At 44.6% G+C, this 18852-nt stretch overlaps 1 protein-coding gene across 1 annotated transcript; it reads right to left on the bottom strand.

Moving 5' to 3' along the window:
• Positions 1–3242: 3242 nt before the first annotated feature.
• Positions 3243–18234, bottom strand: SLC13A5 (solute carrier family 13 member 5). The gene is made up of 13 exons (XM_086475101.1): positions 18171–18234; positions 17130–17269; positions 14053–14181; positions 13056–13192; positions 12392–12606; positions 10244–10415; positions 8940–9062; positions 8183–8395; positions 7298–7413; positions 6903–7021; positions 5486–5647; positions 4124–4261; positions 3243–3371 (listed from the first exon to the last, which is right to left on the bottom strand). The coding sequence occupies exons 2-13, from the start codon at positions 17232–17234 to the stop codon at positions 3243–3245; spliced, it is 1758 nt and encodes a 585-aa protein (XP_086331227.1). The 5' UTR covers positions 17235–17269; positions 18171–18234.
• Between the last annotated feature and the right edge of the window lie 618 nt (positions 18235–18852).

Here is an 18852-nt window from a genome sequence, read left to right as displayed (position 1 = left end):
AGCCCACACTGAAAATCCTCCCATGTTCTCTCTTGGCTCTGGTGGTGCATGTTTTGAAGTGGGGTCAGAGGGATTCTTTTATGCCACTACCTTCGGACCATCACAACTTTTGCACCTAGAACAAAAACCCTTGGATGAGAAGAAAAATAAATGCCATGCAAGACTGCTATCTATCATACTTACCCTGCAGTGCTGGAAGTAGGTAATCTAGCTCCAGTAACAAAGCAATTGTCCTTCCATCACCCATTGTAAGTAACACATATATTTACTTAGGGCACTGGAACAGGACGACATGCATGCTTGATGCTGGAGAAAGGCCTGTCTGTGCCAGTTCTACTGGAGAGTTTGTACAAGATTAATTCTTAAAAACTAGTTGTGTTTCTTAGTTTCTTACAATCTTTTACTCTGCAATGAATGAGATTGCTGGTAGGGCACGCCATTTGATTTGGTCCCACCCGAGCATTTTCAAAGATAGAAACTTGAGTTATCACTGAGCTAAGGAAAGAGGAGAAGCCATTGATATACAGGTCTGAATGTACTTAAAACGGTATCCAAATCTCTGCTTTGCACTGATGCTCTATGGTGTGTACCCTCCTGGATCTTACTGGAGCAATACCATGCTACAGTGGAAGCTAATGCAGAAACAAGTGGTTCGCTGTGTTAGACAGAAAGATATCCATGACAGAGAGGAGACAGTTCTAGTAATTTTTTATTTGCCAAGCTCTAATTCTGCTAATCATCCATTTAAATTAAATTCAAATCAATCACAGGATGTCATAAAAGTGTCTCAGAAAGAAACATTTGCTATTAACAGGACATCGAGATGACACATCAAATACACCACAGTTATTACAAAACCAGCATTCTTTATTACCCCATGTGTACGTTGCCCCTGCCCCAGCACTCCTGTCAATGAATCACCCTCTGTGACGATTGATGAAAACATCAGTTGTTTTCTGCTTGCACGGCAACGGAGGGAAGCTCTTCCCTAGTTGAGATGAGGGCAGTTTCTCCCCTTCCAGAAACTTTCAGAACATTCCATTCAGCAAATGGGACAGGGAAGTATCTGTCCTAGGGCTTTTAGCTGAAACTGGTTTTAGAGGAGTTTTGATCTGCACGAATTGTGACAGGCAAGCTCAGCGTTACCCACCCACGCAAGCTCCACTGTACGCTACTTGCAATGGTGAAGAGCAAGCACCATGAATTACCTGGCAGCAGTGACATGTCCTCATGCGGTGAAGTTCATCAGAAGGCAGAAAAAGTCCCTTTCTCAAGGGTAGATACCTACAGATGCAAATCAGCATGAAGTGGTGACTGCCAAAGCACAGAAGGTGCTTAACTGTTCCTGGTTTCAACTCCTTCAAAGAAATACTGTGATAGGCTTCAGGTGGTGACAAATGTCTGTGACCAAGCCACTTCTTGGCACTAGAACTGGCCTCTTCCTTAGGATAGACTCTGCAAGTGGAACAATGTTTATCCACATGCTCCACCATTCCAGGGAAGAGGTATGAGGCTGCGCTACATTCAGCTAGCTGGGTAGATAGGGTGCCAACGGTCAGTGGAGAGGCTATGGTGCCCAGCACCTTGAAAGAGCACAGAAGATAAAGGCATGGAAATCAAATCATTCTTGAAGTAGTTTTCTGCTCAGAAAAGCACCTGGTCATTTTGTGGATAAATACTTTCCTCACTTTTAAAGACAAAAATGTGAGTATTTTTCCAGTTCTATAAAGAACATTCATGTTAATAACAAAACTATTAAATATCCTGCACACACTACTACGCTAGAGGCCACATCTTCTGGCCAGAATTCTCTGGCCAGAATTCTATCATTCTGTAACTTCTTCCTTGCACCCCTTATAATGAGGTGGGGGAATCACCATGAGTGCAGAATTTGACCCTTATGTCCTCACAACACCCTTGTGAGGTAGATAGGTACCATGACATCTTCTTCAGGAGGGGAAACTGAGGCAAAAAGAGGTGAACTGACTTGTGTGCAGTGGCCCAGCAAGTCTGGGAGCAGAACTCGGGTCATGCCCACAGATCTCTCCACTGTTAACACACTGCCTTACCTCCCACCCAGCTTCATCTCCAGGGCATGAAAAGCATCCATGTACCACTGACAAAATACACCTAGTGCAATCCTTCTGTAGACTACTTCTGCTTCGGAAATGACATAAACAGTGCTACAAAACACTTTTCTCACAGGACCTGAATTCCAAAGTGGACAAGACAACTCCCATTGCTGTCAGCCAGCACAAGCCCTAACATCTGGGCCCCCACATTTTTATAAGGCCTTCAGTTAGAGCCTTTCTCATGCCTTGTCACCACTTCAAAATTTCAGAGTTAATTAATAAGGCACATCAGGGGCTAATGCCGGAACTTTCACAATAGGTGTGAAGTCCTATAGGCCACTGGTCATTTCCAGGCTGGGACTAACAAAACACTGGTTGGCATGTGAAAACACATCCTCTGGCCGAGAGAGGGAAAAGAATCCTGGCCCTGCCAGTGCCACAGTGCAAGAAACACAAAGCCAGCCCTAACTCATTGCCCAAGACATCAGCTGAATCACAACCAGCATGGAATTATGTTATCTCAACCCTCAATAAGGGTGTCTAAATGCAGTGAGATTTGGGAGCAAAACCAAGGCAACGGAAAATATGTTGGATGTTGACTTGGAAGGATTCCATCACATGGTTGAGGCCCGACTAAAACATAGCATAGCATAGCATAGCATAGCATAGCATAACATAACATAACATATGCACCCCTTCTTTCACTAGAGAAGTGACAACATGGATTTCTCTGTACAGCTGCTAACTTGCGGACATAAGTAATAGTTAATGAATTTTCAGCCCCTGCCTGAGCGCAGTCTTCAATGCTAATGATTTACAAGTCCACACCAGTGATATGATAGTTCAACCCATTTGATACAACAGCCTGCCCTCTCTTTATTTAAAGTTCGATAAATCTCGACCTTGATTGGAGGTACAACGGATCACTTGATCACACTTACGATCCAGACACATGATCCTTAGAGCTGTGTGATTAAACAGCACTTCTGGTTCCAGCACCACCGGAATAAATTTGAGTTGGTTCATGCCTGAACTGATGTGTGACTCCCAGAAGGTAGCAAAAACCTGACACTGGATCTGAAGCAGTGATGAGAACCAATAGAGAGCTTTGGGCAATAGAGAGTGGTATTCAGGGTCCTTCCCTTGTCTAACACATGAATTCTTCACTGCTCACTGGTTCGTTGTGCTGTTTGCCCAGGTTGGGAACGTGTCCAGCTCAAACATAGGTCTTCCCCATGTGTTGATGGCCAGTGTGACACAGAAGACTCCAATGATGTTCATCACTATTCCAGATCGAACCTGTGGGGACAAAAGTCCAAACCACCAACAATAACCAAACACCAGCACAGTACATTGCATCAAGGCCTATTTGTACATAGACAAGACAGACATGGCCAGATAAATCACAGAAAGAGCCACTGCACCCACTGCCCTATGTTCCTGCTTGGGCAGAAATACCAGGGAACACGTTGTGCAAAGCCTCTGAACGCTTTGCAATGTAACTAGTCTAGGAGCTTTAAGGGATGTACAACAGGCTGCTCTTATTAGTTAAACAACAGCTTCTGCCCCTTCAAGTCTCCAGTTGGAAAACCGATAATGTTTGTGTGTTCGGCGCAGAACCTGGCACTGCGAGGTCTGGCAGGCAATCAGAGGACCAGAGCCTAGGGCAACTGATTGTTACCTTCTGCTTTCAGCTCCAGTGGAAACAAGGCTGTAGCTACACTCGCCAAAGCCCCAGAAGACTGGAAAGCACCGACTGCATTTTAACCCTTCAGCGTTTAAGAGACTTATGACATGCCAGATTTTAATTTCAATCGGGCTGAGCCGTATGTCTGCCAAAGCCTGTGAGAAATGTACTGTTAATTCAGAGATGCAAATCTTTATTGTAATATTAACACTGCATAAGAGACGGGCACAGTGTGGTTGTTACAGCCCACAAGAGCTTCCTGGTACTTTGGAAATACCCAGCTAAGAAAATTAAACTCTCACCATATTTCAGGAGAAAGGCAATGGAGAGCTTCAGATAAGAGACCAGGCAACGATCATCTTACCATATCCAAAACACGGATGTGGCCATAGGAAAACACTATCGCATTTGGCGGTGTTGCAACAGGTAGCATGAAGGCAAAGGAAGCGCTGAGAGTACCAGGCAGCATAACATACAAAGGATGGATCTTGACAGATGCAGCCTGCAATGAAACGGAGAGAATACCACACTGGTGGTGCTCCAAAAGAAAAGCATAAAGAACATTTTCCAGACCACTGAGACACACAGGCTCATTTCGTTTCCTGGTATTTTATCGCCAGAGTAATTTACAAGCATTTTATTCCAAAATCCGTATGTGCTTAAAGATAACTTTGCTCTCGTTTCCTGTCCCACGATACTTAAAACCAATGCTTGATTCTTTCTCACTGTTTGTTTTGGTCTATGGTATAATTTGGAGTTCTGCTCAAATTTATCCAACGATCTTTTCTTTGACCTTGGACCACACTTCTGCCAGGGTAACACAGGGATGGGATTTTAACTACCAGGCATGTGGAGTAACACTCTCAGACATTACATAAACTCTGGGACTCAGAATTTAAGTGCCAATTTCAGTCACTAATAGCTCAGCACCCTGATTGGGATAATTTTACTGTGGTGAAATGGTCTAGAATAAAGCGGCTGTTCTTTCCAAATTAAAGAAAAAAAGTAACCTGTTTTTCCCTTTATGCTACAATTTAAATTCTGCTGAGAAAAGGCAGCAAAACTTACCAGTTTTTCCTCCCTAAGTTTTAAAATTGTTCTGGCTTCCTACAGAAAATGACAAATTTCTAATAACCAGGCCTACTAGTTTCTGTATTGTAGCATAAAACCTTGAAGATGAAGGAACCATTCAAAGGGATGAACAGAAAGTGTTGGATTTTGTTTTGGTTTGGGTTTTCTGTGTGTGTGTTTTTCCAGTTCTGAGTTGATGGTTCAAGTACAAATTGACCAGAAGTGACCGATGTTTGTTGATCTGTATTTAAAAAGTGACTCTCACTTCACTTTCTCCAGAGACAAGGGACACACCTTACAGAAGGCTTGAACTGGCTTCCTTTCCAGTGAGGGTGCCATGGGGCAGGTATCCTGAATTAGCTTCTTCCCCCAGGAAACTGGTTCTCAGGCTTCAGGCATATAGGTAAGGCAGATGGGAGAAAGTTTGCATTCCCACTTTCTATCTACCTATGATAATATACACATAGCAGTGAACACCAGCTAAAATCACTGTCCATTACGGTATACTGTCAGATGGACTGTTTCATGACCGGCTGTCAGATTAACACTGGAGCAACATTCAAGACAATAAATACGATATTGCTTTGCCACAAGAGACTGTCAGTTTAACTCTGATCTCCCAGTTGACAGGGTAACAGGATGGAAGTAATCTTACCATGGATGAAAAGACAGGTAGGAAGAGGGTGGCTGTGGCGACATTACTGGTGCATTCGGTGAAGACAGCTATAATAAGCGAAAGTACTGTTGCAATGGCCCATGGTGGGATAGATCCTAGTGGGGTCATTTGATGACCCAGCCAAGCTGAAAGCCCAGAGTTCTGACAAGAAAAAAAGTGGTTTTCAGTGAGGCTTAGAACCCCTAGCTCATGAACAGGGAGCTCATGTTACACGTAACATTCCTACCGAATAATGCTAAATAACTCCTGAATTATACAAACACCATCCAGGAAAGTACAATGATCTGTTACAAGCACTAAAAGAAATTCCTTGCCAACTAGACGTAATACTGAGTCCCACTTTCCTGATTTTTCTGGAACACAAATTTTTGCTCACACTTTGGTTATGAAATTATGGTTTTTTGCTAAACAGAAACAATTATTGCTGAGACAATTGCAAATACTTAATGTACCACTCTGAAGTTTCCTGGCATGTTTTTCTATGGTTCCTGAAGACACTGATGCTGTATGAATGGTCTGTTGAAGGAACATAGCCAGTGATTGACTCAAGCAGCTTACACCACCTTTGACTTGATGGCTTCTAATGCTCTGGAGCTTTAATAATGCATGTATGATGTATGTAGATGAATGTAAGGCCCTAAAGCTTTAATTTGCCCCATGGTTTAAAACTATGTGGCCACAAAACTTAGATCTGATTATGAGTTCCCCCAAAACATGGCATTGTTGATAGATAAGGCTTGCTTTGATTTAGATTCATGTTAGCAGTGAGGAAGGAAACGATATGGTTCACCTCAAGATTCTTTCTTTTTTCGGAATTCAGATGCCTTTTCTGTGAATTTATGAATGTAGGACCAAACCGTGGGCTTATGGAATGTAGCATATTGCCTGGCAACAGCCACTGACAACAAGTGCAAGAAACCCCACTGTACACAATTTTGGAAGATATCTACCCACAATGATTTTCTTCCTGACCACTTCAGCAGTGGTTTCGTTTAAATCGGAAGACATGTATCCTTTAAACAAACCTCAAATGGTTCTGAAAAATCTTACAAGTGTTATCTATACTTCTATTTTTCTAGCCAGGGCTGGGATCGGGATGATAACAGAAATAAGAAAGGCTGCTTTTCTGGTCTGTCCAGCCAGCAAAGATCCCAAACTACTTGGCAACCTCCAAGAGGCAAGATAAATTGAAGAAACCTGGTCAGTGTACACAAATTCCTGAAAAAGAGGCTGAAACATCCAACTCTCCTCCCAATTTTTGCTAATTTGGATCTGCCTCCAGATCTGAACACCTCCACTGGGTTTGGCTTTGGGTGCATGCCCAGTAATACAGGACTAGATAACAAACCAGGGAAGTTCATCTCTGAGTCAGAGAAAAACAGATGTCAGGACATACTGCGCTTGCATCAGCCAAAGCAAAACCTCCTCCCAGCAGCAGCACAATACTCCAGGGCATCTTCCTCTGAACCACATTCCAGTCTAGCAGCGGGGCTGATAAAAATGGCTTTTTTATATCTGAAGTGAGAAATGAAAAGCAAAACATGTTTTAGGAGAGTGAAGACATTTTGCCTCCTGTTCTATAAGATACTAGGGAAAGACCCAACAGGCAGATGCACATTACTGAGAAACCTGCACAGAGGAAGGGTAATACGCACAAGCAGGGACTGTGCCCCAGCCCTGCCCAAGAAACGAGGGAAATGAAGAACCGCATGCAAATCCAGTACATGTTTCTGCCATGTTAGCTGGAGCTGGCTAACTGTTCCACAATGTTACAACTCCTCTTTTAAATACCTTCTTCAGTCTGTTCAGGGTCGCTTGGATTCCAGCCTATGAATTTGGGTTTATTAGCAGGAAGGATAAAGAGCAGCAGGGCAATAAACACAGCAGGAGCAGAATCCGTGATATACCTAAAGAAGAAAAGAGAACATAGCTTAGAAAATAGAAATGTTTCTCCTAGAAGATGGCTGCCTTCCAGCATTGCAGTCACTGCTCTCTGTCATCCTGTTTGGGACTTGTACATAAGCAAAATGGGTCATTAGTTCATGACTGAGGTCTCTCAGACCTGCCACAACACAGTAATTAAAGAAACTAGCCACAATACACGTTAATAACCAGAGTCACAGATGACAATGGCTCCTGGGAGCAGGGTTCCTTCTCTGTGGTGAAGCCAAGACTCAAAAGTCGTATCTCAAAGAAAGATGTGTAAAGAAATAGCCTGAACGAGTCCCATCATGCACTTTGTGTTCTTAAAATGCCACAGACATTATGCAAAGAAGCCATTCAAAGCACCAAATCAATTTCTCAGCAAGTTCTAAGCTATTGTTTAGAGGTGATACTACCAAATATTCAATTGACACCGCAACTGATTTGAGCTCATACAAACAAAATACTAACGTGTACATCAGTGTGACTGAGATCAGCATTACAGAATTTTCTCTTCCTTTAGGACTTTCAGCTTGCTCCGTGTCCCAGTCTCCAGCCTTGACTGCAGTACAAACTGTCAAACAATACATCAATTGGTGATCTCACGCACAAGCGATAGGATCAAGCCCAGCAAACAAGTGAATTCGGATAAGGTTAGAATGAGTGACCCTCCACTCAAAATGGAATGCAAGAGCAAGGGAATCTGATTCACAATCAAGAGGGTACAGAATGAAAGAAAACCTAAAAACTTACTTTTCTCCTTCTGGGAAGAGCCTGGTGGCCCAGCCTTTTACAAAGCCTGGGTGTCTGGAAAACCACAAGAGGACCAGCAAAACAAACATTAGGAGGACATTGGATTCAGCATAAGAGATAGGACCTAATTTCTTCATTTCTGCCTTCAGCACATTGTATGCAGCCTTTTCTTTAGCAGTTCTCTCTGTGCCACAGCCCCAGCTTTTTTTAAAGCTTTAAGAAAAAGGGAGAAGAAAATTCTATAAGTATTAAGATACTAGAGGGATTTAACATGCTTGCCACTCTGAAGCTGTCACTCCTGAGGAGAGACACAGACTACAGCAAAGGTCAGGAACAAAGAAATGACAACAGTGTCAAAGTATTTCATGGGGACATGCCAGTTCTCACAGAAGAATGGGGTCTATGAATGGATGTAAGTCCCTGTCCAATTTGGAGCAACCAGGGATGAAAAACTCAGTTTTGAATCGAGGGTACCAAAACAGATATGCCAGCTCTCCTAGGGCTGAAATTCACGGATGTGAAATTGAAAAATAAAAATGCAATTCTGTCTGAACATTAAGAATGTATAAAACTTTTGCCTTAGTGCGACTCCCATGAACAGAAAAGGTTTCTAGACCTCAAAAGTTGCTGTGAAATGGAACTGCTCTCTGCTACAAAATTAGTAACTTGTCAGTGCACTTGTTTTATACAGACTCCTCAGTAAGGTGATCTGCATTAGTTGAGGGGTTTACACAGTATCATGCAGTTAAATACTCACTTGAGTCCCATGAAGGAGCACTGTAACCAAAGCCAAGCTAGTACCAACATCAGAATCATGTTTGGGAATGCAAACCCAAACCAGGAAGCAAAATTCACAATATCATTATTATTGGGGTATAACCTGAAAAGAAAAATGCTTTCTGTATGAATGTCAAAAAGTTTAGTAATCTACTCTCCCTTTAATATGAGCTAGTGATAATTACACACGTAAATCTGGGACAACCATTACAAATAATCATATATAACATCCATAGCCTAACTGAAGTCAATAGGATGGCATCCTGGACGTCAGATTAGAACTTAAATGATCCTCAGTTTTCCACGTATTTTACTTTAACACATATAGGAGCTCATGTTGATATTTTAGGTCTCAGTAAGACAAGCGCTGCTGAAAGTCTCTCACACATTCTAGCTACCTTTCACTTCCAACATGCCTGCTCATTTATCCCAAGATAGGATGTTCTCTCTTCCTCCCCATTAATTCTAATAAGAGAGCAAGAACTGTCTTTCCTGAAATTAATAGCACTTCCACTCTCTTCAACAGAAGACAAAGTTGCTAGTTGGCTTAAAAGAATGAAGTCAGTGTTTTAAGATCAGTGAATTTTGTTCTTCCCTGCATCCACCAATAATGACTGCAGGAAAAATAGCAATAGCAAATTTCCAGCTGGCTGCTAAAACCAACAGGTAATATGGCAGCTGAGGCTGAAGTACTCCCGACAGAAGGAGGTAATGTTGATGGACTGCTGCGGAGTCTGCAAAATTTCCACTGTAGATTAGGTTGTATTTAAATCAATTCCCAAACTCAGTTTAGCAAAGAGTATTTTGTGGAGAACTCCTTTCCTTTACAACAGTATCTGTACAGTTTCCACAGCCACAGCATGGAGGAACAATATTAGAGGAGACACCAAGCTACTTTTAGCTCTCTTTGGTGTGCTCATGAGAAGAGTTCACCATACATTCTTCGGATGCTCTTCACTGCAGTTCCTCTGCTGATGTGCTGCATTTCAGTTGAAAAAGAGGAGGTAGAAGAACCAGTATCACATGACCAACTAGCTGTCTGCTGACTACCAGCAAGTATTTCCAAGTCTTTTAGGAGACTTATAATACCAGCGCACAGCTGCCTAAAAAAAGCGGAAGCAAAACAAATGGGGCCCATCGCTTTACACACATCCCGCACTCTCAGTTCATCAACTTGTTATTGCTTACAGTTTGGAACCAAAATTGTCACCTAAGGCTAGCTAGCCAGTTGGTCACAGAAACAGCAGGAGAGTATAAGTAAGAGAAACAGCAAGAATGACTTACTGATTCATCTGGCCTTTCAATACCATGTTTGGTCCTGTCCCAGTGAGTGTTGCAGTTCCTCCGATGCTGGCAGCATAGCATACACAAAGTGTCATTCCCTTACATATACGCTTCCTCATTTTCTTTTCCTCAGAAGATCTGGGGTCATCAGGGACTTGTCCATTGCTTACGACTAGACACAAAGAACATGACTTGCCTCAGGTGAAGTTTGGGAGGCAGAGAGTTCAGGACAGGGTCTGCAGGCTCAGTGCTTCCAGTTTGTGTAAGCCATTTATTTTAATTCAAAAAAACGCAGATATGTCCCTAAATACTCTGGACTCATGTTCATGAGAAGCTGAAGAAAGAGGCTGACAATCTGGGTCTACATGATCCAAGGATGCTGTTGTCTACATCAGTGCCACAGTTTCTCAGCAGTAATTTCCTGTTTCACAGAGAGGCTTACCACCAGCCAAACATCCTAGTTATTGGAATCATTCCAACACCACAGTAAGAGCTCAACTAGTTTTAAACAGCTGTGAATATGGGTAGAAAAAAAACCCACCCAAAACCAATTCTTGCCTAGCCTAAATGTTAAGATCAATATGTTATGTCATGACATTTTGCTGCTGTGTCCATTGTTCTCTGAGGTTAACAGTCTGATCTTGAACTCTGACTGGACTAATGGAGCAGGACAGTGAATTTATGGCAATTACAACCAACTCCACAATACCAAAGGGCATTTTTTGCACACATTTATTACCTTCACCACACGTTAAAATTAATTAGCCAGCAAAAGCCAAGCAGGTCCTTCTAAGTGGACAGAAACCCATCAACATTATTATTACTGGTCTCAGAGCAAAGGTCTGCTTTTGAGAGTCAAGAATCAACATTAAAAAGAGCATTTGCAAATATGAAAACTTACCTTTACTTACAACTGTTTGGAAGTTAGAAATGAGCAACCTTACAGAACACTCTGTGACCAAGTGGCATTCTTGGGGGCTTGCACATCTTACATAAACACGGTGTCTGAGCTTTGCACAATCATAGTGCATTCTCCCTTCACAAGTGAGGTAAGAAATGAAGCAACCAAAAAGCAGAGATCACAGTTATATCTGAACTATGCCTCCAAGGTCCAAACCAACATGGCAGTTATGATTCAATCTCATATCAGAGCAATGTCTGGCACACATAAACCCCCTTCTTTTACACTGTGTCTTCCATGGACATGTAAGCCAGAAAACGGGCATGATGTGTCCCAGGCAGAAGGCTTGAAATGCAGGACACAGTATGCACTACCAACATTTGCACTTGTTCTTGCACACAGTCACACAGGGAATCGTGGCAGATCAACTCGCTAATCCAGTGAAATCACATTTCCATGAAAATCCCCAAGACAATCTTTCCTCCTCTGAAAGAGAAAGGCACTACAGATCTGACCTTTAATGTTATTCAATAATATATCCCTCTGTAACAGCACAACAGAGCAGTGAAATCAGAGGGACTGAGTTTGTGTGAATGGTTCAAACCAAGTGAAAGCTACTGCAGAACGACAGCATTGACAGAAGGACCGGTGGAGTCAAGCATCAGGGTAAGATCACACTTCAGAGTGTTCCAAAGAGTAGTTTGTCTACTGTAAGTCAAATGACAGCAGCTCCTCTTTTCCATGTAGCTTTTAAAGTATTCCTCTTTCTTCTCCCCACCTCCACATACAATCTGGGCCATAGAGAGGTGTTTATTACCCCAGAACCAAAATAGGTTGCGTTTGCACAAAATTTTTCAAAAATTCCTACATAGCTTAGAAGCTGAATCCCTACAGATAATCACAAGCTTTAGAAAGTGGGATGCTGGGGGATTGGATGATATTTCCCACAGGATATGCTTTTCACTTCCCTGAGCAGGCAGCTAAGTCTAGGGAAACTACGGAAGGATGACCCCAGCTTGAACGAAAGAACATAACAATCTGCATGGGATCTAGCACAAAGCATAACAAAATGGCAGCCACCAAAATTGGAACCCATTATGTAAAGCCTAAACGTCGTGCATTTAGGGATTTTCAGTCAGGTTACCATCCTCTTTCCTTGGAAAAGGAACAGAGAACTCCTTCTAGGTCAGGGAGCTCTGAGTGTAGCAAGTTCAGCAGCGCCAACTCACTGCTGAGAAGGCCCTTACCATGCACTGAAGTGGGATCTGATGCATTCTTTTCCTCCAGCTCAATCACGGTATTTGTTTGCCCGGTTGCTTGTTCCATCATGGTCACATCATACTCTGTGTTGTCCATTTGATCCAGGACAGCCTGGACAATGGGAACCATCATAGCAGTGGTGGCTGTGTTACTTATCCACATGGACAGGAAGGCAGTGACTACCATAAATCCCAGCATAAGGCTGAAAAGAGAGAAACAGGCAGAGGAGAAAGGATGAAAGAAAACAGCTGCTGCTAGGCTTCGTAGTCACTGTAATTTAGAGAGCTGAGCCCAGACAGGGAAGTGTGTAGCATCCAGTAATACAAAGCAGGGCCAGATTCCCTTCTAGGACAGCTCTGCTGCCTTCACTGAAGGAATCCCAGAAAGCCATTTAGCTCCTTAGTAGACACATGATTAAGTCTGTCACCATTCTGTCCCCAATGGCAAACATCTAGAATTTAGCCAGATGCTGGTTTTGGCTAAAGCCAAGGACAAACAAACTGTTCCTGCTGCCAGGCTTCACCTCTGGAAACTACAAGTGCAGCTAAAGAGGTTCTTGAAGAGGTTCCCTTCTCTGCTGGTTATTAAACACCATCCCTAGGCCTCTGCTAAATTGCCAGAGGCAAGGAAGAAGTAATGTAATACTCTTACAGTGCAGGCTTCACCCCAAGAATCAGCAGGACCCTCAGCGCAATCCTTTTGTGAAGATTCCACTGTTCAACAGAAATTGCAACAATCAGCCCTCCAACGAAGAGCATGTTTGTGTCATTTAGGTACTGCAAGCACACCTGAAAGACAGAGAAGGTATGTCAGGGTCTCAAATGTTGCCTCTTGCTAGCTCCAGTAGTCCATTTTGCCTTCCATCCTCTCAAAGCCATCTACTGCACCCAGCCCCATCCCAACACTGGCAGAAGGGGCAGTTGCAGCCTCAGAGCAACCTCCAGTTTCCCGAACCTTTGATCCCCTGTTTAAGTGCTGAACTCTCTACTGCAGCATCTCTTTGTGCATCGTGAACCTTCGTTTTGGATCATCTGGAGTTAACAAAGTACAAAAGGATTGTTAGGGGCTCAAAGTATTGTGTAGGTACTAGAAATGCTGAACTCCAAAAAGGATTTCTCGGCACATTTAGCAACGACACCTGCCCTTACCAGCTTGTTGGCCAGAGGTGAACCTGGGCTACAGTACCTAAATACAGCCTCCCTCCCTTGGACTAAAGCACTAGCACAAACGGCCAGAAAGAGCTTTGGAGGGGACACAGTGTACTTGCTGGCGTCATGCTGCTTACCCTGTCAGAAGTTTATCCCATGCATTTTGAAATCTCCCAGGGGACATGTCAGCACTGCTCTCTCATGGGATGGGTTATGAACACACAAGCTGCTGGCACTAGTGGGATGCTCTCCAGCAGGCTCCAAGCCCAGAAACAGACCTTTTCCTCTACCACCTCCAGCCCCACACCCTCAACATCTTGGGCAAATGTGTGTTTAGTTCAGCATCTTCCCATCCAGGAGCCCTGAACACTGCTCAACGTGTTCAAAGCCAGCACCGCAGAACTGGAGTGCCGTCCTATCACACTTGTTTGCTAAATATTGATGGGGGATCAGAGCAATGGATATCCTTGTATCAGATCTGGATTGAGCAAGTGCCTTACTGATTTAGAGCTCTGAACTCCAAGCAGAGGGAAAAATACCACAGGCATGAGGGAGGTAACAGCCAGTGGGATCACTTCAGTGCACCAGAACACAGCCATGATGATGATGATATATGCACATTTGGCCTCCTGCAACATAATGGAAGATACATTTAAGCATAGAAAACTATTCTTAAAGATAAGAAATGCATTGGTAGCTCTTATAAGGGGCCCAAACACTCCATTGTCTGTAGCTTAACAAGTTATGCTGAAATAGGTAGCAGAGACATGAGGATTTAAACCTGTACTTTTAAACCTTGTTCTGAAGTCACTCACGTAAAAAGAACTTTTTGATCACGCTGTTTGGTCTAACGCACCCGCACAAAATGCAGGGTTTGAGAAAAACAAACCTTCCACAACCAGGTAAGTACACAGTTTGCAGCGTGCAATTACCTCTTGGCAGTTGAGGTAAGCAGATTTCACATCAAGGAGCCAAGAATTTTTAATAGTGTTTGCAGATTTGGACATTTCTATTTTGAGGTAATTATTTTTAAATGGAAGCCAAATTTCCTAGTGTGGATGACTAGCTTGTCTGAAATTCACAGGTCTTTGAGGTGTGTCCAGTAACACACCTGAACCCAGAAACTCCATCACTGAAAAATTTAAAAGTTCTTAACTTTTTAAAGCAACTCTTGAAGTAAAAGCCTTTTACATTTTTTTTTGGTGACTAAGCATGTTAAGTCACCAAAATTAAATGTTTAATAATATTTAATAAATATTAAATACTAAGAAGTATTTAATTTCCCAAATCATACTGTGCTTACCTACTAAGGGGATTCCCTACATTAGAAATGTTCTAACGAGTCTTTTTATACTGTTGATCAGGCTTTTCTGAAACCTAGCCTTCCTTGGTTTGTACTTTCAAAATTGTTAGGAGAAGCAAGCATTCATTAGCCAACAGTAAACAGTGTTATAAAGCTTAAGTCTGTGTCCTGTAGTTCAGAATTTGCTCATATTTAGAGTATGTGTTTATAGGATTTTATTCTAATACAACAAATGTGACTTTATTGCAAAAATAGATGGTGTTACAGTGACATTTAAAAATTGCTGTAAGGTGATATTTATAAATAGGGGTGTGTTTTCCTTCATTTTGTTGAGAAGCTTAAGAACCAGAAAACAGCCTTTTTAGGTAATTTGATTTTTTTTCTTCAGGTTTCCAGGAGATTAATTGCAGCACAATATTTTTGAAAAAAATATTTCCTCAGAGACTAAAAAATATCAGACAGATCCTGTTTAAGTATCTTCCCTTAGGAAATCTGAGGTGAGCTCATGATAGGATTTATGCTGTACCACAGTAACTAAGTGCTAGAACCGACTGTGGTTAATCTGTTGCCAGTATAAAAGACAGATAAACAACCCTAAGAGAATAAAATTCACAATGCAGCAGAAACACTGGTTTTGTAGAGTGGAAAGCAAAGAATTTATGCGCTCAAAAATACTACCATGCTTATAAATTAACTCCAACAACCACGGCCAATTCAAACAAACGAAGATCTGGAATTAAATACGTATATGTATCTATACCTACATCACCTGTGATTTATGGGAACAGTCACAGAAAGTTCCTTTGGTCTCTATACAGTTGACAGGAAACACAGTGATCTGTCTTCTCACCAAGAGCTGAAAAGGTGGTCACTGACGGAAATGTTACTCTGCCATTGTGAAATACTGTAATTTCCCATATTAGACTGATGACACAATATTCCCACAAATACCATAAAACTAAAGAAATACTTATTTTTTTTAGGCAAATTACCTTTCCTAGTATTGATTAAAATAGTGCCTAACAGACAGGAATTCCTCTTTCTATAAAGCACCAGCACTCGACTGAAAGGCAGGCTGATATTTCTTAGACAGGTAAACCAGAGTGGCCGGCAAGTTTGTTTATAAATATGTGTGACATTTTCCTGCACTTTAAAATACACTGAGCAATACAGGTCACTCAGAAGACAGACTGGTTTTATTATTAGAATAGCCTCTAAAGCTCTAGTAGGCTCAACTACCGTAAACTGAGCTTTTGCATTTTGCCAAGAAGGCTACGAGAGATTAAAGCCCAAACTCTTCACTGGGTTCCTCCAATTTCATGCTGGTTTCAGTAACTCCACTGAGAGCAAAGGAGCTGTGCCATCACCATCACTGGAGTAAGATGTATGTAAATTGGAGGATATAGCATTTGAAACCCTGTTACGATCACGGCATAACACGCGATGCACAGCCTCCGACTGCACCACCGATGAAGAACGCCACTCAGCAACACTCCTTAGAGTATCTCGGAGCCTCAACAGCAGAGTGAGCTGGAGAACCCAGAAGTCCTGCTTTTCAGTCCACTGCCGTCATTACTAGATAATGCAAGGCACAATTCTAAATGTGCAGGCCAGTCATGCATATATTTATCTTTGGCCCAAAAAGAACTGCATCTAATTTGCGAGATGAGTTGGGTCCGTGGGACCCCCAGGTCCCAGCAGCGGCACAACCCTTAGGATGATGCAAGTTCAGCTCCTAGCACCAGTGTCTGAGACCATGTGGGACTGAAAGCCGCGACACACGTTCCTGAGACCTGGGACCGAGTTGCTAATTGAGCTGCACAGAAACGCTTCAGGGACAGGGTGGCAGGAAGGATCTGCTTCAGGCCACTACGGGGAAGTGGCGCGACCTTGGCAGGGATCGGGTGCTCCTTGCTCAGGTGGCAAAGAAGATGCTGTGGGGAGGGTGGACGGGGTGGCCAGTGCTGCCCAGGGTGTCTGGGGCATGGCCCAGGACGAAGTGGGCAAGCAGGCAGGGTGCCCAGCAAGCCTGGACAGGGCTGGGACAGGGGCTCTTGGGCAGAGGGCCCAGACCCGGGGGTCAGGGTGGCAGGCTTCTTTCGGGCAGCAGGGCCCAGACCTGGGGGGCAGAGCGGTGGGCTCCTGGGGGCAGAGGGGTGGGCTTCTGGGGGGCAGCAGGGCCGGACCTGGGGGGGCAGAGGGGTGGGCTCCTGGGAGGCAGCAGGGCTGAAGCTGGGGGGCTCTGATCCCCGCGTGGGCCCCACAGGCACTTACCCGCGTCGGCACAGCGACTGGCAGCGGCAGCAGCAGCAGCGGCGTGAGGAAGAGGATGGCGAAGGACCGGTACCTCAGCAGCGGCCGCCAGCACGTCGGGGCCATCTTCTGTGGGGATACACGGTCAGGGCGCGAGCACGAGCAGCGCGCGCCGCTGCCGCCTTAAGTACGGGGCGGCGGGGCCGCGGCGGGGGGCGACACGACCCGCCCGCGCCCTGACGGGGGCGGCCGCTCCCGCCCCGACGGGACACCGGGCTGGCCTCCGCCCCGCGGGGCCGGGCAGCGGGTAGCGGGGCAGACACGGGTCAGGAGCGGGCGAGCGTCCGGAGAGCCGGGGTCTGGCGCCAGCCCCCCGCCCAGCCCTCCCGCCCCGCGGCCGGCGGCAGCCCCTCGCCGACACCTGGGGGATTCCCCCCGCCTGACCCAACCCCGGCCGGGGTCCGCCGGCCCGCTCCATCACCGGGCGCCGGGACGTAACGCGAGGCGTTTGCCTTTCCCCGTCCCTCGCGTCCCCGTCGGCGCTGGTGCCGCGCAGACCCTCCGCGGACAAGGCGAGCGGCTCGATGGCTGCGTGTCGAGGCACCGCACCAGCTGAGAGAACGGTTTGAGGACGCTCTCCCTGCTCACGGTGCCCGCAGAAAGTCGCCAGCCAGCACAGGCTCTCGTAGAGCGCGTTCGTGCGGGGGCCGAAGCGGTGCCGTACGGCTCCTCTCCGTGCCGGACTTTCGGGAGGTGCCGGTGCCGCCAGGGGAGGATCGTCTCTCCCGTTTGCACAGCCGTGAGGAAGGACCGGGCTCCTTCAGGGAAATGGAGAGTTAAAACCACAGCGGGGGTTCTCCCCAAAACAAAGGTCTGTGCAGGCATGCATGGCTGTGTTTCACTGCCTGTTATTTTGTGAGGGGTTGTGTGTCTGCGATCTAGGTTAAAAATAACCCAGAAAGGTTAACTTGAAAGGTGATTTTTAATGTCATTCATTTCAGTGATTTGGTCCACAGCGTAGCCACAGAATCGCAGTCAGAAGCAATGGCACTACTGAAAGGGTGGCGAGCACTATCCCGATGGCAGAAAGGAGCAACTGGAGGGGCCGGAAACTAGACTGAAGACAAATAATTTGTTGATATTTTACGTTCTGCTTCTGGGATGTCAATAGCCACCTGGAACTGAAGGCAGCATAAATCATATCTTGACAATTTGATCCTGCGGTCTCTTAGTACGGTCTTACCAAGCAGTTACTCTCAGAAATAAAGAATTTCAGATTCCACTGCAAGTAACAAGGGAGCTGTGACTACAGCTTGCGCTATTTGTCCTCTGCTGACCAGAGGAACTTGAGTGACAGAAGTTCAAAACAAGACACTCCAATGTTACTGTTCTGTTTGTAAAAGCGCTAAGGGAAATAGTAGCCAACCGGATCTGGACGGATTCCAAATCTTCAAACCTTTAGCAGCAGTCCCTCTGGGTAATTCACCAACACAGAGGAAACTTCACACCAGCGCAAAGCCTAGCTGAAAGTGGGGAACTGGCCAAAACTTGCATTCCTGTGGCCAGTCTCCAGTGAAAAAAATGGTCCCTAGTCAACAAAGAAAAAGGACTACAAGCACTTAAATAAGAAAATGCAAAGAGTTAACTCTGAAGGAGTTGTACTTTGATAGATCAGTGCAAATATGGTTTGCTGTCTTCTTGTGTAAATGAGATGCAGTGCAGAAAAGAGAAAATAAAGAGAAAG

Source organism: Leptosomus discolor, chromosome 18 (genome assembly GCF_034619465.1).
Source record: "Leptosomus discolor isolate bLepDis1 chromosome 18, bLepDis1.hap2, whole genome shotgun sequence".
In the NCBI taxonomy this organism is placed as follows: Eukaryota; Metazoa; Chordata; class Aves; order Leptosomiformes; family Leptosomidae; genus Leptosomus; species Leptosomus discolor.
Note: the sequence above shows the minus strand (reverse complement) of the source record. Positions and strands in the feature narration are given on the sequence as shown.

Bases quoted from the DNA above. Each gene is read 5' to 3' on its own strand.
- SLC13A5 (XM_086475101.1), bottom strand. From the start codon at position 17,234: ATGGCCCCGACGTGCTGGCGGCCGCTGCTGAGGTACCGGTCCTTCGCC. The intron at 14,182-17,129 runs GTAAGTGCCTGT...ATTATGTTGCAG, and splicing joins CAGTCGCTGTGCCGACGCGG to GAGGCCAAATGTGCATATAT. The intron at 4,262-5,485 runs GTAAGATTACTT...GTTTCATTGCAG, and splicing joins TACCTGTCTTTTCATCCATG to GCTGCATCTGTCAAGATCCA.